This window comes from Nomascus leucogenys, chromosome 23 (genome assembly GCF_006542625.1).
Source record: "Nomascus leucogenys isolate Asia chromosome 23, Asia_NLE_v1, whole genome shotgun sequence".
In the NCBI taxonomy this organism is placed as follows: Eukaryota; Metazoa; Chordata; class Mammalia; order Primates; family Hylobatidae; genus Nomascus; species Nomascus leucogenys.
In genome coordinates, this window is record NC_044403.1 from 24,118,984 (window position 1) to 24,145,425 (window position 26,442).

Sequence of the window (26,442 nt, forward strand, 5' to 3'; positions counted from 1 at the left end):
AGAAAATTCTGTATACGACAAAATTAATGAATCTTGAGGACATTCTGCTCAGTGAAATAAGTCACAGAAAGACAAATACTGCATGATTCCAGTTACATGATTTATCTAAAACAGCCAAATTCATAGAATCAAAGAGTAAAATAGTGGTTGTCAGGGGCTAAACTGAAGAGGGAACTGGGAGTTTGTAATCGATGGACATAAAATTTCAGTGAAGCAAGGTAAATAAGCTCTGGAGATTTGCTCTACAATGTTGTACTTACAGTCGACAATAATAATGTATTGTACACTTAAAATTTGTTAAAAGGGAGATCTCATGTTAAATGTTCTTACCACAATAAAATAAAATTTTTAAAAGAAAGAAGGACATCTGGTGTCTTTTTCTTGTAGCAACTGAAGTAAATAGAGATGTATGGGTGTATGGGCATTAGTTTGATTTTCTCTTACAAAGAGGTCTGGATTATAGCCTCCATCTTGAGACTGGAGTCAAGCACTTGAGGTGGGGAATGATGGAGAGATTGGAAATGGCATTCTTCTCCAAAACACCATGGCATAGGTTCTGTAGTCCCTTGTGCAATTCTGCCATGATAGTTATTGAGACCAAGACAGGCAAAGTCTAACCAAGGAAAGAAGAGTTCCGTAGACTTCCTTGCAATTCTACCAAGGTTGATATTGAGAGCAGGGTTCTTGCCAGCAGCATTAAACCCAACAATCTATACTTCCTAGAACAATCTCTACCTTTGATTTCTGTAAAATAACACTTTCTTTTCTTCTGAGGCCCCTCCTTCACAGACCGGTTTCTGGATATCTTCTTCTTTATCAGATCTCTAAATATTGAGATTCCTCTAGATTTAAATCTATGCTGCTTGTTCTTTGCACTCTACATTTTCTTCATTCATTTCTACAACTTTTAATAGTGTGTATAGGTAGCTCCCAGATTGCTATTTTCACTGTGATTCTCTTGCCTCATACTTTTCCCCTCTTTGGTGATGATGTGTCAGCACATTGGCCCTCTCTCTAATCTTGAATACTTTATTTCTGCCTGGGGAGTTTAGCACATGCTTCCCTCTGCCTATAAGGCTGTATAACTTGCCCTCTCCCTTTTTGCAAGGATAAATTCCCAGCTTAAATGCCATATCATAAGAGAGGTCTTCCCTGAACGCACAATCTATGTTGGATCTCCCTAGATGTTCAGGAAAGAAAAGAAACATTTTTTTCTTTCACAGCATTTATCATCATATGGAATTATCTTATTTAATTTATTTGTTTGTATACTTTGATCTGTATTCTTCCACAGGAATGTAAAATCCCCAATGGCAGGAACATGTGGTTTTTGTTAACCACAGAACAGTATCTGATACAAAATACGCATTAAAATTCTTGTGAACTGACTAAATAATATCCATCTTCTCCACTTGATTGCTTTACTTGCCACACATCCCCAGTACCTAATTCAAGAGCTTGGTTCATTGTCAGCTTTTAAATATTGACTGAACCCAATTAATCACTTTTTTCTTTAACTTCTGAACTCTGTGCCCAGCTCCCTACTTGAGTAGCTTCACTGGATATCTCAAAAGAACCTCAAATTCAATATGTCTACTTTCCCTATCTGTTATTAGCAACAAACCCAGCACTTGCCCTAGTAGGAAATCTACAATCATCCTTTACTTATCTCTAAAATGAAAAAAAAAAACCCACACCTTTTTCATAAAGTTTTGGGTTCACTAAGTGAAATAAGCAAAGTGCCTATCACAATGCCTGGCATACAGTATCTATAAATATTAGTTTAGCTATACCAGTTTTCATTGATTCAAAGAGGCACATCTTTTCACATCTCTGAAACCAAGATATGTTTTGTGATCAGCAGTGTTTCATACTTGGATACACATCTAATCATTAATCAGGTAGAAATTTTTTCTTTAAATACTTTATTAGAAAATTGTGTCCTTTACCTCAGTGGTGCTTCAGATGTGATAATTTGCAGTAACACAACTGCTCTCTCCAACGTGCCCACACATATTAAAGTAGTAATTAGGTCACATCACGTACTTTTCAAATCCATATTTTTCTCACTCTTCCCACTGTTGTAATCTTACTTTGGGCCCTCATTTTCTTTCAACTGAACATTGAATTAGCCCCCTGAATGGTCTTCCTGCTGACTGTATTGCCCTTCTCCAATGTGTGTGTCATATTCATGCCAGAGTAATCATGTTTCTCTCATGCCTAACTCACTTCATTATCTACACAACTGCCTGCAAAATGGAATCCAGATTCTTTCATATGGCACACAGGGCTCTGACTCTCTTTCTCTTTAGCCTAATCCCTAAGCCACAGTCAAGTTGACCTCCTTTCTGTACTTGCAGATTACTTAACACCCTATGTTGTTTCACAACCCATGTCTTTTATCACACTGACCTATCTTGAAAATGTTTTGTATCAGCTGGAATCCCTCTGGCAATAAATAACAGAAAAGCAACTAGCAGTCGCTTAAACAAATAGGAAAGTCCATAGGTTGGTGTTCCAAGGTTGATAGAATTGCCCAATAATGCTGATGAGGATTATCTTTCAGACTTCCTTAACATGCAGACCTTCATCCCCCTGCTTGTTACTTTGCTGTCTCAAGGTGGTCATTGAAATATTAAATATCACATCTATTTTCTATTAAGTAAGAACAAGGAAGGACATTCAGAGGTATGCCCACTACAACTCTTCTTTTTAAGAAAGCAAATGTTTACCATAAGCCCTACCCAGCAGTTTTCTACTTACATCTCATTGCCCAAACAGCACCACAGTCACTCTCGTTTGAAGATGCCTAGAGAGAGGGATGTTGTGAGTAGTTTAGCCAATGAGCAGTGTCTGCCACAGTCTGCTTGGAAAATATCTTCTCATTTTTTGTGAGATTCAACTCAAGAGTTATATCTTAGAAATTTAGAAATGTATATATGTGTATATAAATTATATAGTATATAAATTATATGTATATAAATTATATTGATATTTATATAAGCATACATAAAAGACAAATATATAAACATATATATAGTATGTACCCTTTCATCATTAACTGAATATTTATCAAGCACCTGTACACAGTGCATGCTAGGTACTGTTCTAGGCACTGGGAATACAGCAGTGAACAACATCCTTTCCTTTGTGGAATTTACATCCTAGTGTTTACCCTTTGATCTAACTTTTTCACCTCTAGTAACTTACCTTACAGACTACACCTCAAAAACAAGGATGCTCATTGAAGTGATAACTAGAATAACAAAAATCTGATAAATATCACTATGGGATTGATTATAATATACATAAAATTTTAAAATGTAATCATTCAAAAAACTATATTCCTCTTAATAGAGATATACTAACATGGAAAGCTGTCCCCAACATATATTTTACTTCAAATAATGGAAGACCAAAATGTATAGTAAACTCTCACTTTTAAAAGGAAAATCCATCCCCAAATTCATATGGGATCTCGAGGAATCTGAAATAGCCAAAACAACTTTGGAAGAAGAACAAAGGTATTAGACTCACACTTCCTGATTTCAAAGCATATTACAAAGATACATTAATCAAAACAGTGTGGCACTGGCATAAAGACAGACAAAGAAACCATAGGAATAGAATAAAGAGCCTAGAAATAAGCTGGTGCGTATGTGGTCAAATGATGTTCAACAAGGGTGCCAAGACCACTTATTGGGAAAATGATAGTCTCCTCAACAAATGGTCCTGGGAACACTGGAAATGAAAGTTAAACCTTGATTTTACACTATCTACAAAATTTAACTTATAATATATTAAAGACATAAGCATAAGACCTAAAACTATAAAATTTCTAGAAGAAAACAGACAGGATAATCTCATGATATTGGGTTTGTCAATGACTTCTTAGATATGACACCAAAAGCACAGGTAACAAAAGCAAAAATAAATAAGTGGGACTACATCAAACTTGAAAATATTTGTGCATCAAAGGACACAATCAAAAGAGTGAATGGCAACATACAAAATGGGAAAAAAATATTTACAAAGAATATATTTAGAAGTTATTATCCACGATATGTAAAGAACTCCCACAACTAAACAATGAAAAAAAAATCAAATAACTAGATTTTAAAGTGTGCAAGATATTTGAATAGATATTTTTCTAAAGAATATATACAAATGGCTAATAAACATTGAAAAGGTGCTCAACATTACTAATCACCAGAGAAATGCAAATCAAAATCACAATGACATATTACTTCACATCTGTGAGGATGGCTGCTATAAAAAAAAACAGAAAGTAACAAGTGTTGACAAGGATGGGGAGAAATGGAAACCCTTGTGCACAGTTGGAGGATTGTAAAATGGTTTAACTGCTATGGAAAACACTGCGAAGTTTCCTCAAAAAATTCAAATAGAACTACCATATGATCCAGGAATTTTACTTATGGGTGTATATCCAAAAGAATTGAAAACATGGTCTTGAAGAGATATTTACATACCACAGTCATAGCACTATTCCCAATAACCAAGAAATAAAAGTGAGCCAAAAGTCCATCAATGGAAGAATGAATACATACAATCAAATACTATTCAGCCTTAAAAAGAAATGAAATTCTGATACATGCTGCAACATGGATGAACTTTGAAGAAATTTTACTAAGTAAAATAAGCTAGTCACAAAATGACAAATACTGTATTATTTCACCTATATGAAGTATCCAAGCCAAATTCATAAAAACAGAAAGAAGAACGCTGGTTCCCAGGGACAGAGAAGAGGAGAAAAGGAAGGTGTTTAATAGGTTGTTTAATAGGTATAGAGTTTCAGATTTGCAAGATATAAAAGCTCTGGAGATCTGTCTCACAACAATGTGTATATACTTTACACTACTAAACTGTACATTTAAAAATGGTTCGCCAGGCACGGTGGCTCACGCTTGTAATCCCAGCACTTTGGGAGGCCAAGGCGGGTGGATCACAAGGTCAGGAGATCTAGACCATCCTGGCTAACACGGTGAAACCCCGTCTCTACTAAAAATACAAAAAAATTAGCCAGGCGTGGTGGCGGGTGCCTGTAGTCCCAGCTATTCGTGAACCAGGGAGGCAGAGCTTGCAGTGAGCAGAGATCGCGCCACTGCACTCTAGCCTGGGCGACAGAGTGAAACACAGTCTCGGGAAAAAAAAAAAAAGGTTAAGATGGGAAAAAGGAAAACCCATACCTGCATCTTCATATATATTATTATATACAATAATACTGAAAATACTTTCAGTTTATGAATTTGGTGGGTAGCTCACACATTACATTATATTTTCTTCATATTTATATATTTTATAATAAGTGTACATTACTTTTTATAGTCAGAGAAATATTAGAAAAAATTTAAGAAATTACCAGGTACTTTCTTCTCTCTCTCTCTCCTCAAATAGTAATGACCATTTATTTGTACTTATGTAGTCACCAACAGAATTTATATTTATTGAATGAAATAATAAATGTATCATCAACTAGTGATAATGAATAATGCCTTCAATAAAAATTTATATTTAGCACCAAATGAAGACATTAATTTAATACAGTTCTTCATTTAATGAATACCGATTGTTATTAGGTGCCTAGGATATGCCCGATGTCCCTGTGTAGGTTTTGAGTAATTAACATGGTTATTTCTTGAAACTATCTTTTGATGAAGAAAGAGAAAAAGAGAAAGAGAGAAAGAAAGAGGTTATGGCTAGCTGGTAACATTCAAAAGCAAGCCACTTCATGAAACCCCATTACAAGTCAAGATAGTATAGTCCAGGTATGTAGTACTCTGGTGGTCTGGTTTTATCATAGTTAGAGCCTAAATACATAGCAAAGAGAATAGATTTCACATACTTCAAAAACATGTAACAGCGAGTATGAAATACCCGCAGACCCAGTCACCCCACTCCAGCTTCTGCCAGAGAAAACTGGTGTAAGAAAAACTGGTTTGGAAGTTAATTGCATTCTTCCCCCCACCCCCTTGGGCCATAAAATTTTATTAGCAGGTAAGGGGAAGAGCCAGGAGTAAGGGTCCCTCCCTTCCCATCCCCTACCCAGGATCCTCCCTCTGAAGGAGAGCAGAAGCCCAGGAGCCTGCCACTCAGCGGACCTTGCAGGTGGGCAGGTTGCTGTAAGGATCTTTCTGGCGCTCGAGCGGTGGGCAGTGATCTCCTGCTCAGGCCTCCTCTGGCAGTCAGCACACACATCGCCCAGCTGGACTTCGGCACCGCTGCTCAGAGCCTGGATCCGCACCAGCTGGGCCTCAACGCAGGCCTCAGTTCCTGCAGTGCGGCCTTCCAATGCGGCTTTCATGCTGAGCTGCAACTGCAGCTCAATCTCAAGACCCCGGAGGGTACGCCACCAGTCCGTCACTCCGACTTGCGCATCTGGAGCTGCTCCGTGTGGCCAGCGACCTCCCAGCTCGGCTCCTCAGTCTGGCTGGTGACCAGGCTTCAGCATCTTCCGCATCTGCTCAGCCATGACCGCATACTGGCTTCACGTGTTGCCCAGGATCTTGGCAAGAGCAATGCCTGGAGCAGAATCCACCTCCACACTGACCTGGCCACCCGCAGCACTGATTTCCTCGTTGTGGTTCTTCTCCAGGTGATCCAGCTCCTCCTGCAGGCCTCGGATGTGCGTCTTCAGGTCAGCCCTGGCCGGGGTCAGCTCATCGGGCGCCCCGCGCAGGCCTTGATGTCTGCCTCCAAGCTCCTTCGCAGAGCCTGCTCCATCTCAGACTTGGTTCAGAAGTGATCTGCAGCCAAGCAGGGGTTGTCAATCTGCAAGACAATCCTGGAGTTCTCAATGGTGACACCACGAATCTTGTCCCGCAGGTCTTCGATGGTCTTGAAGTAGTGGCTGTAATTGCTGGGGCCCCGGGGCCCAGTTGCAGATCTTCACCTTCAGCTCACCCGGCCTCCTCCAGAACCCGCACCTTGTCCAGGTAGGAACCAGGTGGTCGTGGATGTTCTGCGTAGTGATCTTGGTGCCCGTCAGCAGCCTGTCGGACCTGCCCAGGACGCTGGCATCACCACTGCCATAGAGGAGGATGAGGGCGCAAAGTGGGTGGAGGACACAGGCCATGGCTTCGGCGCCCCAGTGGATGCTGGGCGGTAGGAAGGCGCCCCCGACCCCATAGTGCACGGAGCCGCTGCCCAGCCCCCAAAGGACTAAGTGGCCAATGACTGGCGAGGGCTGCAGGAAGTTAGGGTGAGGCAGAGGAGAACGGTCCAAGGAGCTGCAATCGGCAGGAGGAATCGGAAGTTTTAATTGCATTATTACCAATTATAAGAATTTTTGTGCTATGAGTGGACCCAAAAACGGGCCGATAAAACACCAAAACCACTGGTGAGGAGAACTTAAGAGGGAACCAGGCTTCAAGCTCCTAAACTCACCATAGACTGCCACAGAATTTAAAGCACAGTCTTCATTCCCCAGAAAGGTAACCAAGCCCACCATTGGGTGTCCTACCAAAGGCCGTTCCCTGGCATTATTCTAGATAGAACAACCCAGACGGGAAAAATGTACTCCTGTGGAGAGATGAATCAATTCCTAGGAGGACTGGACAGACATCCTCAAAAGTTTGTTGGAAAGATAGCAGAGAAGAATGAGGTGCTTTAATAAAGGGATAGGAAAAAGGTGAGAACAAGGAACTGAGATTAGGAGCTGAGTGTGTCCATGACAGACGGCCTAGAAAGAATGTAACATCTAGGGCTTTTACTCATAGACTGCGGGACAAGGTATATTTATCATATAGCTCTGTATTTTCCCTCTTGTGTTATAATGTTTTCTGTAACTAATTACTCTAACCCTTTTAGGAAAGTCTAATACACTTCAGCATTGTCTAGTGATGATATACAAACTAAATGGACAGGTGAGTAAAAGAAAAAACTAAGGCCTCCTCACTGGTGGGAGCAGAATCCCAGGCAGAGAACTATGCACAGAAGTTTCAGGCAGTGATCAGCTGAAAGTCAGATTGCAGTCCATTGTATTCCATGGTGGAGACAAGAAGAGGGAGGGTGCACCCATACTTAAGAGAAACTTCTAGGCTTGCAACAGTCTGGTATTTTATACACATCACCTCTTTTAGTCAAGCTTTGGATGGGGGCTAGATAGCAGCCCACTGAAAGACCTGGAGTCCCTGTATTCTTAATTGCTATGTCGGGTAGTTCCATATTTAGAAATCAGATGGGCAGCAGGTAAGTTATGCATTCTTCTGAAAAACTTAAGCCTCTACCAGGACTCTTGCTTGGTTTATAAAATGAGCCACAGAAGAAACAGCAAACTCAAGTTTTCCTCTAAAAAATTCCTGTGTCACATGAAAAGTTGCTTCATACACATTGTGTCCTAAACATGAAATCTAAAGTTGTTACTGTTTTAAAATAAAGTTTCAAGAGAATATATTTTATATAACATTCGAATGAGTTATAGTAAAAATGCTAGGTCTTAAGAGATTCACCAGATGAAATAACATTCTCCACTTCAGAAAATGAAACTAGTACAATATTAAATGCTGTGATTAATAATAATCTCTAATATTTCTACATACTTTTGCTCCTAACAGTTGAGATGTATGCTCACCCTGTATGATTGTGGTATATTGTTATGCCAGTTGCATTATTGTAATTACAAATTTGAGGAATAAAGTACAGGAACTTATAAAATATAAACATGGCCAGGCACAGTGGCTCACGCCTGTAATCCCAGCACTTTGGGAGGCCGAGGTGGGTGGAGCACAAGGTCAGGAGTTTGAGACCAGCCTGCCCAATATGGTGAAACCCCGTCTCTACTGAAAATACAAAAATTAGCCGGGCATGGTGGCGAGCGCCTGTTGTCCCAGCTACTTGGGAGGCTGAGGCAGGAGAATCACTTGAACCCGGGAGGTGGAGGTTGCAGTGAGCCAAGATTGTGCCACTGCACTCCAGCCTGGGCATAGAGCAAGATTCCATCTCAAAAAACGAACAAACAAACAAACAAAATATATATATATATATATACACACATTATTTTAAAACTCAGTTTTTATCTAAAACCTAGATTAAAAGTCTTTGGAAAGAGTCCATGGAGAGGAATACCTTAAAAATGCTATTGAAGCCATTCTGCAATGTACAATATTTCAGAATGACATGTTACACACAATGTCTATATAATTTTCTGTCAATTGGAAATAATGTGACCAATTAGATTTAAAAATATATTATTAACTCAAAAATTTAAATATATTTAATGAGCTTAAGTTCATTATATTTTCTGTATTTCTTAAACTTCAAGGTATTACCTAGTGCTTTGAGGTATCGATTTTCTGGCCGGAAACTTCTGTGGCCGGCGACGAGTTCTTGTGCTGCATCCAGGAAGAATGACAGGAAGAATGAGGTACACGAACAAGTGAAGGGTGCACAATAAGAATGAGGTACCCAGAGAGGTGAAGGGCAAGACGAAGATGAGCTTTACTAAGTTTTAGAACAGCTCAGAGGAGACCACAGTGGGTAGGTAGCTCCTCTCCGCAGGCAGGTCCTCCCAACATCTACTGCTCTCAGCAGAGAGGAGGCCCTGGAGCACCCGAGTGCTCCTTGCTCCTCTCTGCATGGTAGTCCCGACGTCTCTGCAGGTCTCTGAAGCTCTCAGCAGAGAGGGTAGTTCCTCTGTGCAGCTGGTTGTCCCATCGTCTCCTGCTATCAGCAGGGAGGGCAGCTTCTCTCTGCAACTGGTCTTCCTGTCCCTCCATCCTCTCTCTTGCTCTGCCTGAGCCCGAGGCTTTTATGGGATGGAGGAAACGCCTGCTGATTGATCCATGGGCAGCCATGGGCAGGCCAAAGGAGGCACCACAAGTCCTAGGGACTGACTGCCAGGCTCCCAACCTTCAGGTCCTCCCTGGCCTGAAGGTGGGGCCTTAGAGGGGACCTGCCCTCTTCTGCCCAGGAGTCTGTCTGCCTCCCGCTGCCATTCATGGCCCCTGGGCTCAGCCCCAAGATTGGAGCAGGCTCTGGGAGAGAAGAAAGGCCGGGCAATGGGAGCAGACACCCCTGAGCCTGCAGGTCGAGGGAAGGGGAGGGTCTTCCCGGCTCTCAAGGGTGCAGGCTGCAGAGATGCCTGGACCTGCACCTGTGAGGGTGCCGCAGCTGCACCAGGGGATCTCCCGCGCAGCCAGCTGGGAATGGGCAGGGCTCCCGCTTGTCCCGGGCTCTCTCCGGCTCAGTGGAGCAGTAGGCCCAGGTCTGCAGCCACTGGTCGGGGTGCTGCAGCTGCACGGGGAGGGTAGATCTTGCCAGCTCCCAGCCCCCTCCAAGAGCACAGGGAGGCTCAGATCCACAGCCGCAGTTTGGGCGGGCTCCTACCCGCTCCATAGAGCAGGAGGCCTGGGTCTGCACCCTCGGTTTGGGCAGCTGCAGCGGCACCTGGGGAGCTCTGGCCCCAACTCAGAAGGAACGGAGCTCCAGCTCAGAAGGGACGGAGCTCCAGCTCAGAAGGGACGGAGCTCCAGCTCAGAAGGGACGGCTCCATTGCAGCCAACATTATGGCAGCAGCGGCTACCATCAAAGGTATCCCATCTTTGGCAAGTGGAAACATCTTAATGCATTTCCCGTTTGCCCCGAGAATCTTCTTGTCTCTAATCCTAAGGTAACATCACATACATGTGTGTTACACTAGGATTAGAGACAAGTTCTGTTTAGAAATAACTCCAAACAGCTTTTATATTTTATTTTCACATTGAAAATCAGTCAGATTTGCTTCAGCCTCAAAGAATGTGTTTGCTAAAATTAAATGAATGCTGGCAGGGAGCTGCACTTTTTTTTCTAAATGGGAAATGGGTTAAGGGCGGCGGCTGAGTCCTTTCGACATCACCCTAGTAGTCTTTGGCAGCATCCTTTCGGTTTGGTAGGATAAGATATTCTAGGCTCATCTTGCATTTTCTGCCAAAAAAAAAGGCCTTGAATTAGGCATAGAGGAAATTACTATAAAGTTTAAGGGATAATGTAAAGGATCTAGGAAAATACTCTAATTGCTTCACAAACAAGGAAGAAACTGAAACTAGAAATCTAGTCAATTAGTATTGCTGATGTGCTTTATGCAAGAAAGATAGTATATTAGTTCTCTGTTATCTGCAGCTTCACTTTCTGTGGTTTCAGTTACCCTTGGTCATCCAGGGTCCAAAAATATTAAATGGAAAATTCCAGAAATAAACTATTCATAAATTTTCAATTGTGTGCCATTCTGAGTGGTGTGATGAAATCTTGACACCTGGGACGTCAATCATTCCTTTCTCCAGCGTATCCATGCTGTATATGCTGCTGTTATTCCCCCTAACCCCCACCCCGGTCACTTAGTAGCTATCTCAATACTGCAGTGCTTATGTTCAAGTAATCCTTATTTTACTTAATAATGGTCCCAAAGCTCAAGAGTAGTGATGTTGGCATATTGTTATAATTGTTCTTTTATTATCAGTTTTGTTAATCTCTTACTAAGCCTAATTTATAAATTAAACTTCACCCTAAGTATGTATGTATAGGAAAAAACATGGTATATATAGGGTTGGGCACTATCTGTAGTTCCAGGTGTCCACTGGGCATCTTGGAACATATGCCCCTCAGATAAGGGGAACTACTATATACGAGATTAAATAAGGTCACTTAAAATTCATTTATAAAATTGTGTCCTAAAATATTTGTGCTAATAACAAGATATATTCAAATTATTTTATCTAACAAAAATTAACATGTTTTACTTTCTAATAAAAGTTAAAATATGTTAGCAGTCTATACCACTTCTTTAATTACATGGAAAAAGTTACATTATGAAGTCTAATTAATAAATAGTTATTTATAATTACTGCCAAAAGTCAAAAACCAGTTTGATACTTACATCTTAAATACCATGCCTTTTTATACCCTTTTCTTTGTAAGTAACTTGTAATTTTACCTTCAAATTATACTGCATTACTTTAAATTAAATAATGAGAGTACATATGTATAACTTGCTTTGAAAATAAATGAATTATGAAAACTACACTATTTAAAACTTAAGAACTTTCAATAATACCCTATACAATATATTCCATAATTACTTTTTAATACATTTTTATAATATTACTGTAAATTGTGGGTTTAGGAACCGACAGTTCAACTAATAGTAAAATAATCTTTTAGCATAACAAAAATTAGAACATCTAAATCTCTTAGAACTTGTCTTAGCCCATTTATGTAGTAAGTACTACATAATTGCTAGCTGTCATTACTTGTTACTGTTGTAGCTATTGTTGTTAGCATCATTATCATCAGCATCATCTGAGCAATTAAGTAAAGTTGGTGAACAACTTTATCTTTCCTACTTTTAAAATTTAACCCCAGTGTTTGCTCCCAAACCTAATAGAACTCTCTAAAATGAAAGTTCTGACACTGGAAAGTTCCACAGCGAACATGAGAGCTACAGTGAACAAAGGGGCTCCTATGGTTAAGAGTCATGAATCAACCTTGTGCACACCCACACACAAACACTTATTTTCTGTTCATCAAAGGAAAAGTAATCCTGTAACATTTCCCCCACCTTTCTTCCTATTCCAAAATAAACTCCAGATGAAGATTAAAATCTAAACACAAATACTTAATGTAGGAAAAAATGTAGGATAATATTTTTACAATTTCAGTATGCATATGCAGAAGGACTTCTTAATCAGAAAATAAAGATAGAAAGTTAAACAAAGATAAATTATAAGCAACAGAGTTCCTACAAGTGACAATGATGCTGAACATCACCAGTAATCATGAACTTGAAAGACAAAAGACAAAATAGATCACGCTCCCCTCCCCCTCAGATTGGTAACATTTTAAAAGATGAGTGCTGGGAGAATACATACACGTAAGCATTGCTAGTGAGAAGGTACATTGGCAGTCGTTTTAGAAAGTTGATGAGATAGTATCTATAAATTTGAAATGTATGTACATAGCAAATTCACAGTGGGGACAGATTCATTATACAAAAATACTTCTACATGCCCAAAAGTATAAATATGTTAGGACAGCCATTGAATTCTATTGTTTGTAGTAAATTGTTTTAGTCCAAACACTAATTCCTCTGTAGCAAAACACAGGATCTAATAAAATGGATTATGGGTGGAAATCAGTCCTCTTTAGAAACCTAAAGGAGCAAGTGCATCCTGATTAAAAAGATAAAATGCTTTCTTTCTTTTTGTTTTTGTTTTTTTTGTTTGTTTGTTTCGAGACAGAGGCTTGCTCTGTTGCCAGGCTGGAGTGCAGTGGCGCGATCTCGGCTCACTGCAACCTCTGCCTCCCGGGTGTAAGTGATTCTCCTGCATCGGTCTCCCGTGTAGCTGGGATTACAGGCGCACGCCACCACGCCCAGCTAATTTTTGTATTTTTAGTAGAGATGGGGTTTCACCATGTTGGCCAGGATGGTCTCGATCTCTTGACCTTATGATCCACCCACCTCGGTCTCCCAAAGTGCTTTTTGATAATTTTGAGAAATAATGGAAGCATATTAGAATGAAGACAACCTGAGGATGTGCTTTTATCTTTGTATATTCAAATATTTTTTCTCATTAAAAAGCAGAAAGGCCAGGTATGATGGTTCATGCCTGTTACCCTAACACTTTGGGGGGCCGAGATAGGAAGATCCCTTGAGGCCAGGACTTTGAGGCTAGCCTAAGCAACATAGTAGGATCCTGTCTCTACAAAAAGCTTAAGAAAAAAACTAGCTGGGCATGGTGGAGTGCACCTGTAGTCTTAGCTATTTGGGAGGCTGAGATGGGAGGATCGCTTGAGCCTAGGAGTTCAAGGCTGCACTGAGCTATGATCTAACCACTGTACTCCAGCCTGGGCAACAGAGCAAGACCCTGTCTCTGAAAAAAAAAAGTGCATATATATACATGTATATATACACACACACATATATATGTTAAAAAGATAGCACAAATGAGAAAAACTCTGCTCTTTGATCACTGAGTACATCTCTGTAGATACATATATCCTTCACTGCAGATTTTGCCCAAGATACTTGGTCAAAGACAAAGCCAGTACACCCTCTAATAGGGTGAATATGGTTATGCCACCTACTGAGCTTTCTGATTTTGATAGTAGTTAATATGTAACCAGATGAAATTGTCATTATCGTCACTGTCAGGACCATGGGAAGCTTAAGTGTTCTCTTTTTGAGGACAATGTGCACTAAGTGTACAATTGATACAATTAAATAAGTTACATTCAGTTCCTGGGAAGCACTACGGCAATACAAGGAGAAAATTTGATTCTATTTATTTTTTTTAAGGCCCACGTACCTCCTAATCCTAATTTCTCTCATTTCCCAAACATTCCTTGTTTGTTCTTACTGTTATGTGCTTTCCTGTATTTTGCTATTCTACTTTTTTTTCCATGAACTATCTTTTTCCCTTCCCTTTTTTTCTCTCTTTACCCCTTTACCTCAGCTTTCTAGCAGTATTTGCTAAATATTTCAAAACTGTACAGAACTTGTTCAAATTGTGTGCTCCCCTTTCTGTCAAGAACTTGCTACTCAGGTAACCCAATTGGTGATTTTTCCTGGAAATACTGATGGATGCTATTCCTATAGCGAAACCCAGAACAGAGATGAAATAGATGTCATCCTCAGCCATTAGCATTCAAACTATAAAAATTAATTTACACTGGTATAGTAAGGATCAGAATGTTAAAGCTGTGTTACACCTAGCATCTTGTATGAAACTACCCCATGAAGGTGAGACCGCAGATATTAGTGCCCCACTATTGGCATGAAAGCTGAGGCTCAGAGCAGTTAACTGAGTTATCCAGGACCACACGGCTAAGTTAGAAGTAGGGCTCAGGTGTCCTGGCAACTAACTGGTTCAGTTATTTTTTCCCTCAAGCTCGTTTTCCCTCTCCTAAAGAATATGAGGCTCTGTCGTGGTGAAAGGGGATTTTAATAATACTTTCCTTTTTATCTGTGATTATAATGAATGCGGCATCTCTCCCATTAAGGATCATTCCTCCACCCACTTTCTTAATACATCTGCTGCATGCATCCTTCAGAGACCTCCCTCTGGGATCATCCCTTGTCACTCCAAAAGGCTCAACCCCTCCTCTGTCATTTGCGCCTCCCACTCAGCATTTTTAGAAGCAATATTTCATTCAAACTTATTCAAGTTTATCTCCACCTAAAGAAATATTCCTTTCACCCTGGCATCTCCGTCAGGTACTGCCCTGTTGTTTTTCTCCCCTACAGACAAACTGCCAGCCAACTGGCTCTAGTCCCTCACATTCCCCATCCCCCTCAGCAAGCTTCTGCCCCACACTGGCACCGAAACAGCTGAATCCCAATGTCCTTGTCCTTAAACCCAGCAGAAAAAAAAATCAATCTATTATTTGATTTCACAGCAGCATTTGACATGGGTAGCCAGGAATTTTTCAATAACAACCTTTACAGATCATCTTTGTAATTTATCATGAGGTATCAAATGAATGCTATTAACATTAATCCCTCCTATTTTAAGTCATTAATCCAAGTAAATGCTCACTTATTTCTAGCGTCTTAGAAACCATTTAAATTATGTTACATTTTGAATCAATACATTATAAAATTATACAATCATTTGTAATAATTTTTTAAAATGTTGTGTGCTATTAACATTGATGCCTTGGTATAAAGTCATGATCATTCTGGTCTAGTAGCAATCTTCTATTGACTATTCTCTTACTAAAGCGGTCCCTTCCTTGGGACTCAGAGACCTCACACTCTCCTACCTGTGTTTCTTCCTCTCTAACTGGCCCTTCTTGCTCCATTTGGGTGCTCCTGCCCATTGCCTAGACAAGGGCATTCCCTGTAACTCTGTCTTGGGCTCTCTCTCTCTTTTCATCAACATCTTCTACCTGGGTATTATCATCCGTTTCCATGGCATCAGCTTGCCCAATAAACTGATAAATCCACAGTCTCTATAAGTAGAGCAGATCTCATCAAGCTAGTGGCATTCAGACTGCTTTAACTTTAACCAAAAATAAGGGATTTTGTACATGTTCAGTAAGCAGTTCCCACTGTAACACTGTAATCACATTTCCACAGTTGTGACCTAGGACACTTACAGTAAAGGATACAGATGATTGAGATAGAAATAGTGACAAAGAAAAATAAGGTTAGGATATAGGTTTTAATGCTGTAACAAACAGACCTCAAAATACAATGGTTAACTAAGAGAATGCATTTCTCTGTCACATAAAGGTCCCAACTGGAGTAGCCTTTTGATGACTCAAGGGCTCAGGCTGTGCCTGGTTTGTGGTTCTGCTTTCCTTAACACATGGCTTCCATCTGATGAGCTACAGCAGTACCTATCCCTACAGTCAGCATGTCCACATTCTAGCCTGGGCAAGGAAGAAAGGGGAAGCGCAAAACTGTACCCTTCCTTTTTAAGTCATGAACTGAAAGTTGCATGTATCACTTCCACTTGCCCTCCAATCACCAGAACTTAGTCATATGCCATACCCAGCTTCAAGGGAGGGGGTTAAGAAATAGAAGTCAACTAGGCAGTCTGCACCCAGCAAAGGATCAGGAGTTCTATTATTAAAGCAGAATTGGAGAAGTGGTAACAGGAAACCACCACTGGCCTCTGCTGCATGTATATGAAACAGATGTTTCCCAAATCACTATTCTCACTTATTCTGTCTGATACACTGTATTTTTTATTATATTCTATTTCATTTTTTAAAATCCTGGTCATGACTCACAGGTCATGATGTTATAACCCACTTAGATGCTAATACCATAATCTGAAAAATATTACCTATATTATGTCTAATATTGGCCACTTGAAGTATGGCTAGCCTAAATTGATCTATGTTGTCAGTATAAAATTCACACGAGCTTGTGAAAACAAATTATGAAAAAAAAGTCTTTAAGATATCATTAACAATTTTATATTGGCTAAATGTTGAAATAATTATATTTTGGATATATTGGATTAAATAAAGTATATATTAAAATTAATTCAATGTTTCTCTTTATGTGGTTACTAGAAAATTTTAAATTTAAAATTACACAGGGCGATCACATTCTATTTCTAGTAGACCACACTGCTCTAAGCTCAAGATTCAAATGTCAAACTCCTGTGAATATTAATACGTGAATATCCCACAAGCACTTACTCCATCTTCCCAATCCTCAGCCCTTCTGTCCTCCTTCTGCTCCCACCAATCTGTTTCTTCTGTTTCACTCACTCAGCTAAAGGCAACACAATTCACTCAGTGACAAGTCAGGAAAATGGAAAGACACATTTTCCTTTATTCCTCACATTCATATATTCACTGAGCACTATAATTATCTCTTAAATATGATATAAATCTGCAAGCTCTTTTCAATACTACCACAAATTCCATAGTTCAAAATGCCATCAGCTTTCACCTGTATTATTACACCAGCTCCCATCTGGTCGTTTCTGCATCCTGGATCACCTCTTTCTAGCTGCCCTTTCAAATTTCAATAAGAGCAAGCTTTCCAGGAAACAAACCTGAAGTCAATCCACTGAGTACTCCTCTGAATACCTTAATATTGTTGACAAATTCCTTTCTGATTTGAAGCATCAGAAAGGAGTATTTCCTCCATACCAAATAGTTTTCATTTCATGCATGTGCTGTGATTCTTCTCCCTCCCAGACCTTTGCATCTGTCATTCTTTATGCTTAGAAAGCTCTTTTCATCTCTTTGTTCTTCTAGACAACCACTACTCATACTTCAGAGCTTAATTTACATTTTGCTTTCCCTCGAAATTTTTTTAAAAGGTTCCAAGTCTGGGTTATGTGCCCTTTTTCTGTGCTCGCAGAGCATCCTGAACTTCTCCAATAATATGTTTGGCTACAGTATTTTATACAATAGTTTTATATTGTATTTTATACAGTAGTTGTTATATTTTATACTGTATTTTATACAGTAGTTTTATATTGTATTTTATACGGTATTTTATACAGCAGTTGTTGTATTTTATACAGTAGTTGTTTTTCTGTCTCTTTTTGCCCCCGCAAGAATGTAAAACCTTTAAGTGCCTGTTTTCATACTTATTTGACCACTATCTCTAGAATCTTGCATGATGTCTAGCCCTAATAGGATCAAAAAATACTTACAAAGCAACCGAATAGCTACATGAATAGATGGATGAATAAATGCATGGATGGATGGATGGATGAATGAAATCATTTATATGACTTAAAGCTTGCAGAGGAATATCATATTTGGAAGGCAGTAAGGAAGTTTGTGTAGTTGATGGTAAAGGCAATTGGGTGGTTTGTTAGGCACAATAGGTCAAAATTTGTTTTTGAAGTCCTGTTACTTCACCTTTCTTTGTTTCACTTTCTTAAAACAGGAAACTCTTTTCTGTGATCATTCTTCCAGGGCCTGGCTCTTCATCTGCAATCCAGTAATATCCCTAATGTCAAAAAGCTACTAGTTTAATTCATGTCATTTTCAAAGAGGACTACTGAATTCTGATGTGGCTTCAAACATTTAGGGTAGGCATATCTAATGGAGAACTTGCAGCCACACTGACTGGTAGTGAAATATCTATTTTGAGCCTGCCCAGTGTTGCTTAAATTGTAGTTTTCCTTGCCAGCTATTCATACAAGAGATGTGAGAAGCACCATAAAAGGCATTGTGAGGAGTTGTGGGGGAGTGAGGGAGAGAAGAGGTTGAAAAGCTTATTAGCTGCTTTACGGTAAAAGTGAGCTCTTATGGGAATGTAGTTTTAGCCCTCCAGGGATTCTATTTAGCCCGCCAGGAATTAACCTTGACTATAAATAGGCCATCAATGACCTTTCCAGAAAATGTTCAGAGACCTCAACTTTGTTTAGAGATCTTGTGTGGGTGGAACTTCCTGTTTGCACACAGAGCAGCATAAAGCCCAGTTGCTTTGGGAAGTGTTTGGGACCAGATGGATTGTAGGGAGTAAGGTACGATACGGTCTGGTCTCTTCCAGCTCCTTCTTTCTGCAACATGGGGAAGAACAAACTCCTTCATCCAAGTCTGGTTCTTCTCCTCTTGGTCCTCCTGCCCACAGATGCCTCAGTCTCTGGAAAACCGTGAGTGCCACACAGAGAGCATGAAGCATGAACCTAGAGTCCTTCATTTATTGCAGATTTTTCTTTGTATCATTCCTTTTTCTTTCCTATGATACTGTCATCTTCTTATCTCTAAGGTTCCTTCCAGATTTTATAAATCTAGTTTACTCATTACTTGCTTACTTTTAATCATTCTTCCCTAACTCTCTAAACCTCTAATATGCAAAGCCTTCCTGAGGAGTGTCTGAAATTTTTAGCTTTTTAAAAGAATAAATTTTAGATATTCACATTCATATTGATCTACTTGAGACCATGCTATTTATCTTTTCTTACTTCCTCTTTCTTAAGGGTCCATTTTCTATTTTATAAAAATAAAGACAATTCTCTCCCACAACCAAACATGGAACAATGCCCTGGAGTATAAAAATCTGTAGAGTGCCAAATAAAGGAACAATTTGAAATACTGGTGTTGATATTGAAAAAGCAAGGGACTCTAATGTCAGAAGAGAAATCCTTTTGCAGATGAGGTGGTGATGAATTCTTTGTTTCAACACAACTGAAGGAGGAACTAAAGGAAATACCAGCTGATGAGTGATGAGAAGGGATTCTTGATAATAGAATACTAGGTGATTTTTAGCATGTAATGCAGAAGTTGCAAGAAGTGGTAACAATGATGCAATTGTTTTACTTGCCATTTATTTACTTTTATGTGAACCATTCTTCTTAGCACTTATAGCTACACAAAACAAAAATAGTAACAGAATTAATGTTAGACCTTGTTTAATTCTTGCAATAAGGACTATTCATCCATGGATACATAAATTCACTGGGGGAAAAAACAGCTCATCATTCTCATTAAAGATGTGCTTCAAAAGTATTTTAATTTTATATCTAACATGTATGAATCATACTTTGTAATTTATTTATTTTGTTTTGATCAGTTATACACAAGTATTTTTGAACACAGCTCAATCAGAAGGAAATGTTTAATATTTATAAATTTATGGTCACATTCTATTTAAAAGAGGAGTTAAATTTACCTACCCTCATATGTTATATATATATGTATTTTATGTTATTTTATCATATTTTTTTTTTTTTTTTTTTTTTTTTTTTTTTTTTTTTTTTTTTTTTTTTTTTTTTTTTTTTGTAAAAAAATTAATTAAAAAAAAACATATATATGTATTTATGTATATGTATACATATATGTATATATGTGAACGTAAGTATACATACATATATGTATAGATGCTTGATAATAAAGAAGTAAGAATAATTCACAAAATTTTTTGAAATATAAAAATTTAGGATAAATTTCTGTATGGTAATTGGCATGGAAATTCAAATTCAAAAAGGAAAAAAGAAGAGAAAGATACTAAATATCAGACCATTAAAAGAATTTTTTAATGTATTTTTAAATACTGATAGTAGGTATCTTATACTACAGTGTTTATTATTCCATGAGAAAATTGTAAAAGTAATCTAAGTATTAATTTAAAATATCATCAAATATCTTTTGCTGTTGCTTAAAATCATGATAAAAATATGTTTACTTGAAAATATGTAAGGAGTGCACAGTGTCCAAAAATTATTTTAGGAGTTCTGTGAGCAAAAATGTATAAAAACTACAGGGTTGATCTTAAATGATATGTCAGGGTACTGAGAAGGTTTCTGTACTGCACATGAGTTACCAAAGTCTAAAGTCAATCACCAGAGGACCATTTTTGGATGGAGCCATTGTCTAATCATGAGGTTAAAGGCAAATATTTAAAATGCAAACATCCATGGTTAGGTAACACTCTTAAGACTTTCTTAGCTGCTTACCACAACTGAGACTGTAAAGTAATGGCTCACTTTCTTTGAGGCTCAGATTCCATATCTGTGGAGTGGAAGTGAGTACTTACCATACAATTTTCACAGGGCTGCTGAATGTATGTATGTATATATGTGTGTATATATATGTGTGTATATATATTTTAAGGAAAATTCTATAATTTGATTAGTTTTTGTAATGTCCGCATGACTGAGAGCTTGCTTACTTTTTACAGCAACTCAAAGGTAAAAATAGATTTCCAACATGAACAAATGTAACTACATATTTTTATTTGAATTCAGATGTTCACCAATTGTTCCTTAGAGTGAAGCATGCCTACAGGTTTTAATCTGTTTAAGACCTACCTCTAGTAAAATGTTCACTGCCATGGCATGTGAGGGAAAAGGGAAATAATTCTTATGCATGGCCTTCAACAGCCAAATTTCACGCTCATCAGTATGTCTTCTCTTGGTGTAGAACTGATGATGATAATTATGATGATGGAAAAAAGTGCTGTTGATAGCAATGCCTGTCTTCCTTCACTTTCCTCTAACTGAACCGTCTCATTCCCAGGCAGTATATGGTTCTGGTCCCCTCCCTGCTCCACACTGAGACCGCTGAGAAGGTCTGTGTCCTTCTGAGCTACCTGAACGAGACGGTGACTGTAAGTGCTTCCTTGGAGTCTGTCAGGAGAAACAAGAGCCTCTTCACTGACCTGAAGGCGGAGAACGACGTACTCCACTGTGTCGCCCTTGCTGTGAGTGTGGCTGTTTGACTTAATATACTTGGTTCTTTTAGTCAGTGTCATAGGGATCTAGTATTCTGTCAAGATGAGGCTTTGTGAGGCTGGTAAGCACTTCAGGAAGGAATCCAAACGTAGCAAACTAAGTATAGAAATTAAGGAGCAATGCATGACTCTCCAGCCATGGGAGACAAATATTTACAGGCACACAAAAAATCAACTTAATAATCAAATAGAAATCCTATTAGCCAGAAAGGAAAAAAAAAGAAAATGTGACTTCTTAAAATTAAGATGGAAAAAATATTAATAAAGTAAACTAGGCCAAGGCTCAACATGAGCCACCGGTGGTGGACTGACTGGAACACATCACTCCACACTACTTTTAAGAGTAAAAATTGTAGAAATTACCCTGAGCAAAGGTGTAATATCTCTTCAGAGTTGTCCACCTGTGAGATGCTTACAGCCTAGTGTCAGTAAAATACGGGATTTTTTTCCATAGCCTTTAAACCATGCTTCAACCATGCCTTTTAGCATGTAACATCAACCTGGTAAAGCTCAGTGTATAATTGAATCAAGACTGTTTTTTCTGAGCTGTATGAAGATGTGAATCTCACTTATGACCTCTCTTACTGATGTATTTTCCTCCACCTTGTGTCCTGTCTCCCCATTTGTAAAACGGTAGAAGTGATTCCTGTCCATGCCAACTTTCCCTGCTGAGAACAAGGGAGTGAAGTGAAGTAAGAAGGGCAAGATCTCCAGGAAAGAGTGGAACAGCAAATAGGGGAGGAGACCTGCAGGTGCTGAATGGGGTTTCAGGATCTGTCCTGTATTTCAGGTCCCAAAGCCGTCACCCAATGAGGAGGTAATGTTCCTCACTGTCCAAGTGAAAGGACCAACCCAAGAATTTAAGAAGCAGACCACGGTGCTGGTTAAGAATGAGGACAGTCTGGTCTTTGTCCAGACAGACAAATCAATCTACAAACCAGGGCAGACAGGTATGAAGAAGCCTACAGACAGGACAACTTCAAAAAGGAAAGATCTTCCCCTGGATGTTCCCCAGGCAAAGTTCCTATGATCTTGGTTCCTTAATAGCTTGTCTTACCAGCCTACAAGCCTACTTTGGGTTTGGGGGCTCATGAAAAATATTTCTGTTTCAGTGAAATTTCGTGTTGTCTGCTTGGATGAAAACTTTCACCCCCTGAATGAGTTGGTGAGTTTTCTGTTATCTACATAAAATGATTGTCTGTATAAACAGGCTGGGAACCTGTTTTTTAAAGTGTTGGGGGAAGACCAGGGAGAGGAAGAATCTGGTATCGTTAACAGTAACTTCTGGCATTACAACAGCACAAGATCCTAATCTAAAACATCATTCCAGGTAAAGAAAGTAGGTAATTCTTTCTGTCTTGGTGCTAGTACTCAGTCAGTTGTCACACGATTACATTTACTTTTCGGATAGTTCTTAATTAGGACAATTAGAAAGATACATTCAATAGCAGACACAGATAAACCCTCAAAGAACCTAAGCTCAAAAAACATTTTAAAGATTTAGATTTTTTCTCTACACACCTACCAAAATCTTCACTATAAAGGAAAGTCAGGGTAATTAATTTGTTCCTCAAGACTAACCCTTGGTATCTGTGATAAGAAACAATTCTTTCTATTGTAATGCAGACATCAACCCAAAGTGTTCATTTTTCTCTCCCAAATCAACTTCTTCACATTTTCTTATCTCAAAAAGAGGCAACTCTTCTCTTCTAGCTCCAAAGACAAAAGATTATGGCCTAGTTCTTGTTTCTCTTTCTCTCATACCCACATCCACTTCACTGGAAAATCATGTTGGCTTAAAATATATTCAGACTATTTCTTATCATCTGAACTACTGCTGCAAGCTAGTCCTAGCCAATGTCATCTCTAAATAAGATCATTACAATAACCTTCAAAGTGGTCTCCCAGCTTCTACTTTCACTCCTCTGTCTAAAATGAGGCACCACACCCATCACTCTGTCAGCTTAACTCGGCTTTGTTTTTCTGTTGGCACTTACCACCATCCTATACGTATTGGTTTTTAAAAATCTGCCTATTCCTATTATAACATAAGCTCCATTAAAGCAGACAAATTGTTCTTTTGTGCATGGTTATATTCTCAATACCTAGAATGATACACAGCACATGAGAAGGTACTTAATAAAGATTAGTTTTAAAAAATGAATAAACATTGATACTAGCTCCTTTGTCAATGTTTATTCATTTTTAAAAGTAATATTTATTAAACTAATATTTATTAATGAAATACGTCCATTCCTCCTCATTCTTAGAACTACATAAGAATTCTATGACCCATCTTAATGATTACATCTGAACATATTTACTTATAGTTACATAAGTGTTTATTTCTCAACCTGTAAAATTGCATAGCAAAGGATTGATCTTCACTAGGATGCTATAAGCACTTAAGACATGTTAATAAATCCATTTTTAGTAAATGGCACTTTACATGTGTATTTGTTGCTGAAGGCCTAGTAAGTTCTTAACATTATTTATTAATTGCTTAAAATAGATTAATGAAAAGTTCTATAAAATTTAATCTGGACTATTTCTGTATTTCACTATAGAGGGAATTATTCTATATAAAACTAATTTAGATTTTTAAAATTTTTTATTTTTTTTTAATTTTTGTGGAAATATAGTAGGTGTATATATTCATGGGTTACATGAGATATTTTGATACAGGCATGCAGTGCATGATAATGATTATGGATGATAATTATTATCATTATCCATATCATTATCCAGTCATGGATAATGATTATTATCATGTATTGCATGCCCGTATCAATAAATGGAGTACCCATCCCCTCAAACATTTATTCTTTGTGTTACGAACAAATCCAATTACACTTTTAGTTATTTTTAAATGTACAATTGAATTATTTTTTACTATACTCACCCTGTTATGCTAGCAAATACTAGCTGCTTTGCTTATAAATGAGATTTAAGAATATTTGAAAATAATTATAAACTTCTTCTTTTTTCTTTTGTCTTTCAGATTCCACTGGTATATATTCAGGTAAAGCAACATGAAATATTCCATATTAGAAGGAAAGCAATACATATAGGGAAAATGTTCTTATCTGAGAGGTTTTTACAATATCTCAGAAACTTGTCATTAAAGGAGAAGGCTTCCAAATCCCATAGAGCTAGATGGCTATAACTCATCTCCTCTCCTCACCCTTTACTACTACCCCATTTGTCCTTTTTGTAGATAACTTAGGGTTTCCATAGATATCTTTTATTAGCTCCAATGCTGCAGGTGCTTTTGTAAGTTATAATTAATTTACTCACAGGATCCCAAAGGAAATCGCATCGCACAATGGCAGAGTTTCCAGTTAGAGGGTGGCCTCAAGCAATTTTCTTTTCCCCTCTCATCAGAGCCCTTCCAGGGCTCCTACAAGGTGGTGGTACAGAAGAAATCAGGTAGAAGGACAGAGCACCCTTTCACCGTGGAGGAATTTGGTATGGATCATGAACAGTCATCAAACATTATTTTTCTTCATATTGAAACTCTTAGGGCCTGGAATTTAAGCTCATTTGGAGTCTTTCCATTTCCCATGGGTGACATTAGGCTTGGAGTAGAACTAATTACACCTAAGTCCAATGAGGACATCAGTGATTTGCGAATAGGACTTCACATAGCTTGGTTATTTTCTGTAGCAATATTTAATACCAACCCCCAAAATTAAAACATTCTTGTTTTAATAGAGTTTTCCATAATTAATTAAGCATACAGCGATCTCTCATAGTCTCTCAACTGAAATCTTCATGTGAGAGGAGGATAGATAAGAATATATCAGAGAGCAGAGCTACCTTTTCAGAGCCCTAAAATAGTATTAGGGAACTGTTACAGGGAACCTGAAAATATGAATTCCCCCAACGTTGAAAACCAATCACCAACCTTCTTTATCACCAATCAACAGTTCTTCCCAAGTTTGAAGTACAAGTAACAGTGCCAAAGATTATCACCATCTTGGAAGAAGAGATGAATGTATCAGTGTGTGGCCTGTGAGTTCATTTTTTAAAAATCTTTTGTGGGGGATTATTTAAAAGGGACTCACTATCTGGGATATTTTAACTCTCTCTAGGAGCAGTGCCAACACAAAAATTTTAAGTGCTTTGACAGCATCCTCATCTGTAGAATGTTGTCCTCCCGTTGCTTTTCTATTTTTCCTTTTTATTTTCTTTCACGTTCTTAATCGGCATTAGTCTATCATGAGGTAAGAAACTGTTTCTAGAAAGGTTATGCCAATAGGATTGATTCCGAAAGTGACAAAACTGCACACACACAAACACACACACACACACAATGGGAAGGGTGGATAGTGTTGAAGGGTATTGGCTCTGCCTTAACCAAAAATAACCAAACGTATATTAGGGAGATAATTAACACATGGCTATAGGGGAAATTCAATCATCAACAGATCATTTACCTGACCTTGCATGCTTACTGGAAAAATCACTTAGATTCAGAATTTGTAGAGATAGGCATACAACTGAAATCTCATCGAACTCACTAGTCTACCTAAGGCTGGTCTACATACCTCTCTGCACTGACATTTTTACTGAAGAGACTGAACGTGATCTCTCAAGACAGTCTGTTCCAACCTTGAAAACTCTTGTTTCCTGGATCTTATGTTCCTATCCGTGGTGGTACACAGTAGCAGTAGCAGAAAGAGCAGGTATAGTGAAGGAATCAGTCCTGCCCAAAGATCACACATGTAATACACCTACTGTTCAGCTAGGCCCCTGCTCCAGCTCTGTCTCACAGTGATGGCCAAGTTCCTGGT

The 26,442-nt window shown here is 38.5% G+C and overlaps 1 protein-coding gene across 4 annotated transcripts in view; it reads left to right on the forward strand.

The window, feature by feature from the left end:
- The first annotated feature begins 18,607 nt into the window (after positions 1-18,607).
- The window catches only part of LOC100595735 (alpha-2-macroglobulin), a 48,861-nt gene continuing 41,026 nt past the window's right edge, over positions 18,608-26,442 (forward strand). Inside the window, exons 1-7 of one of the 4 annotated variants that reach the window (XM_003265451.4) lie at positions 18,608-19,067; positions 21,433-21,616; positions 22,437-22,596; positions 22,759-22,811; positions 24,648-24,668; positions 24,946-25,114; positions 25,576-25,660. In XM_003265451.4, coding sequence (XP_003265499.2) covers positions 18,982-19,067; positions 21,433-21,616; positions 22,437-22,596; positions 22,759-22,811; positions 24,648-24,668; positions 24,946-25,114; positions 25,576-25,660 — 758 coding nt within the window. In that variant the 5' untranslated portion in view covers positions 18,608-18,981. The remainder of the gene's footprint in view (positions 19,068-21,432; positions 21,617-22,436; positions 22,597-22,758; positions 22,812-24,647; positions 24,669-24,945; positions 25,115-25,575; positions 25,661-26,442) is intronic. The other 3 variants (XM_030804754.1, XM_012502382.2, XM_030804755.1) reach the window with 3 other exon arrangements.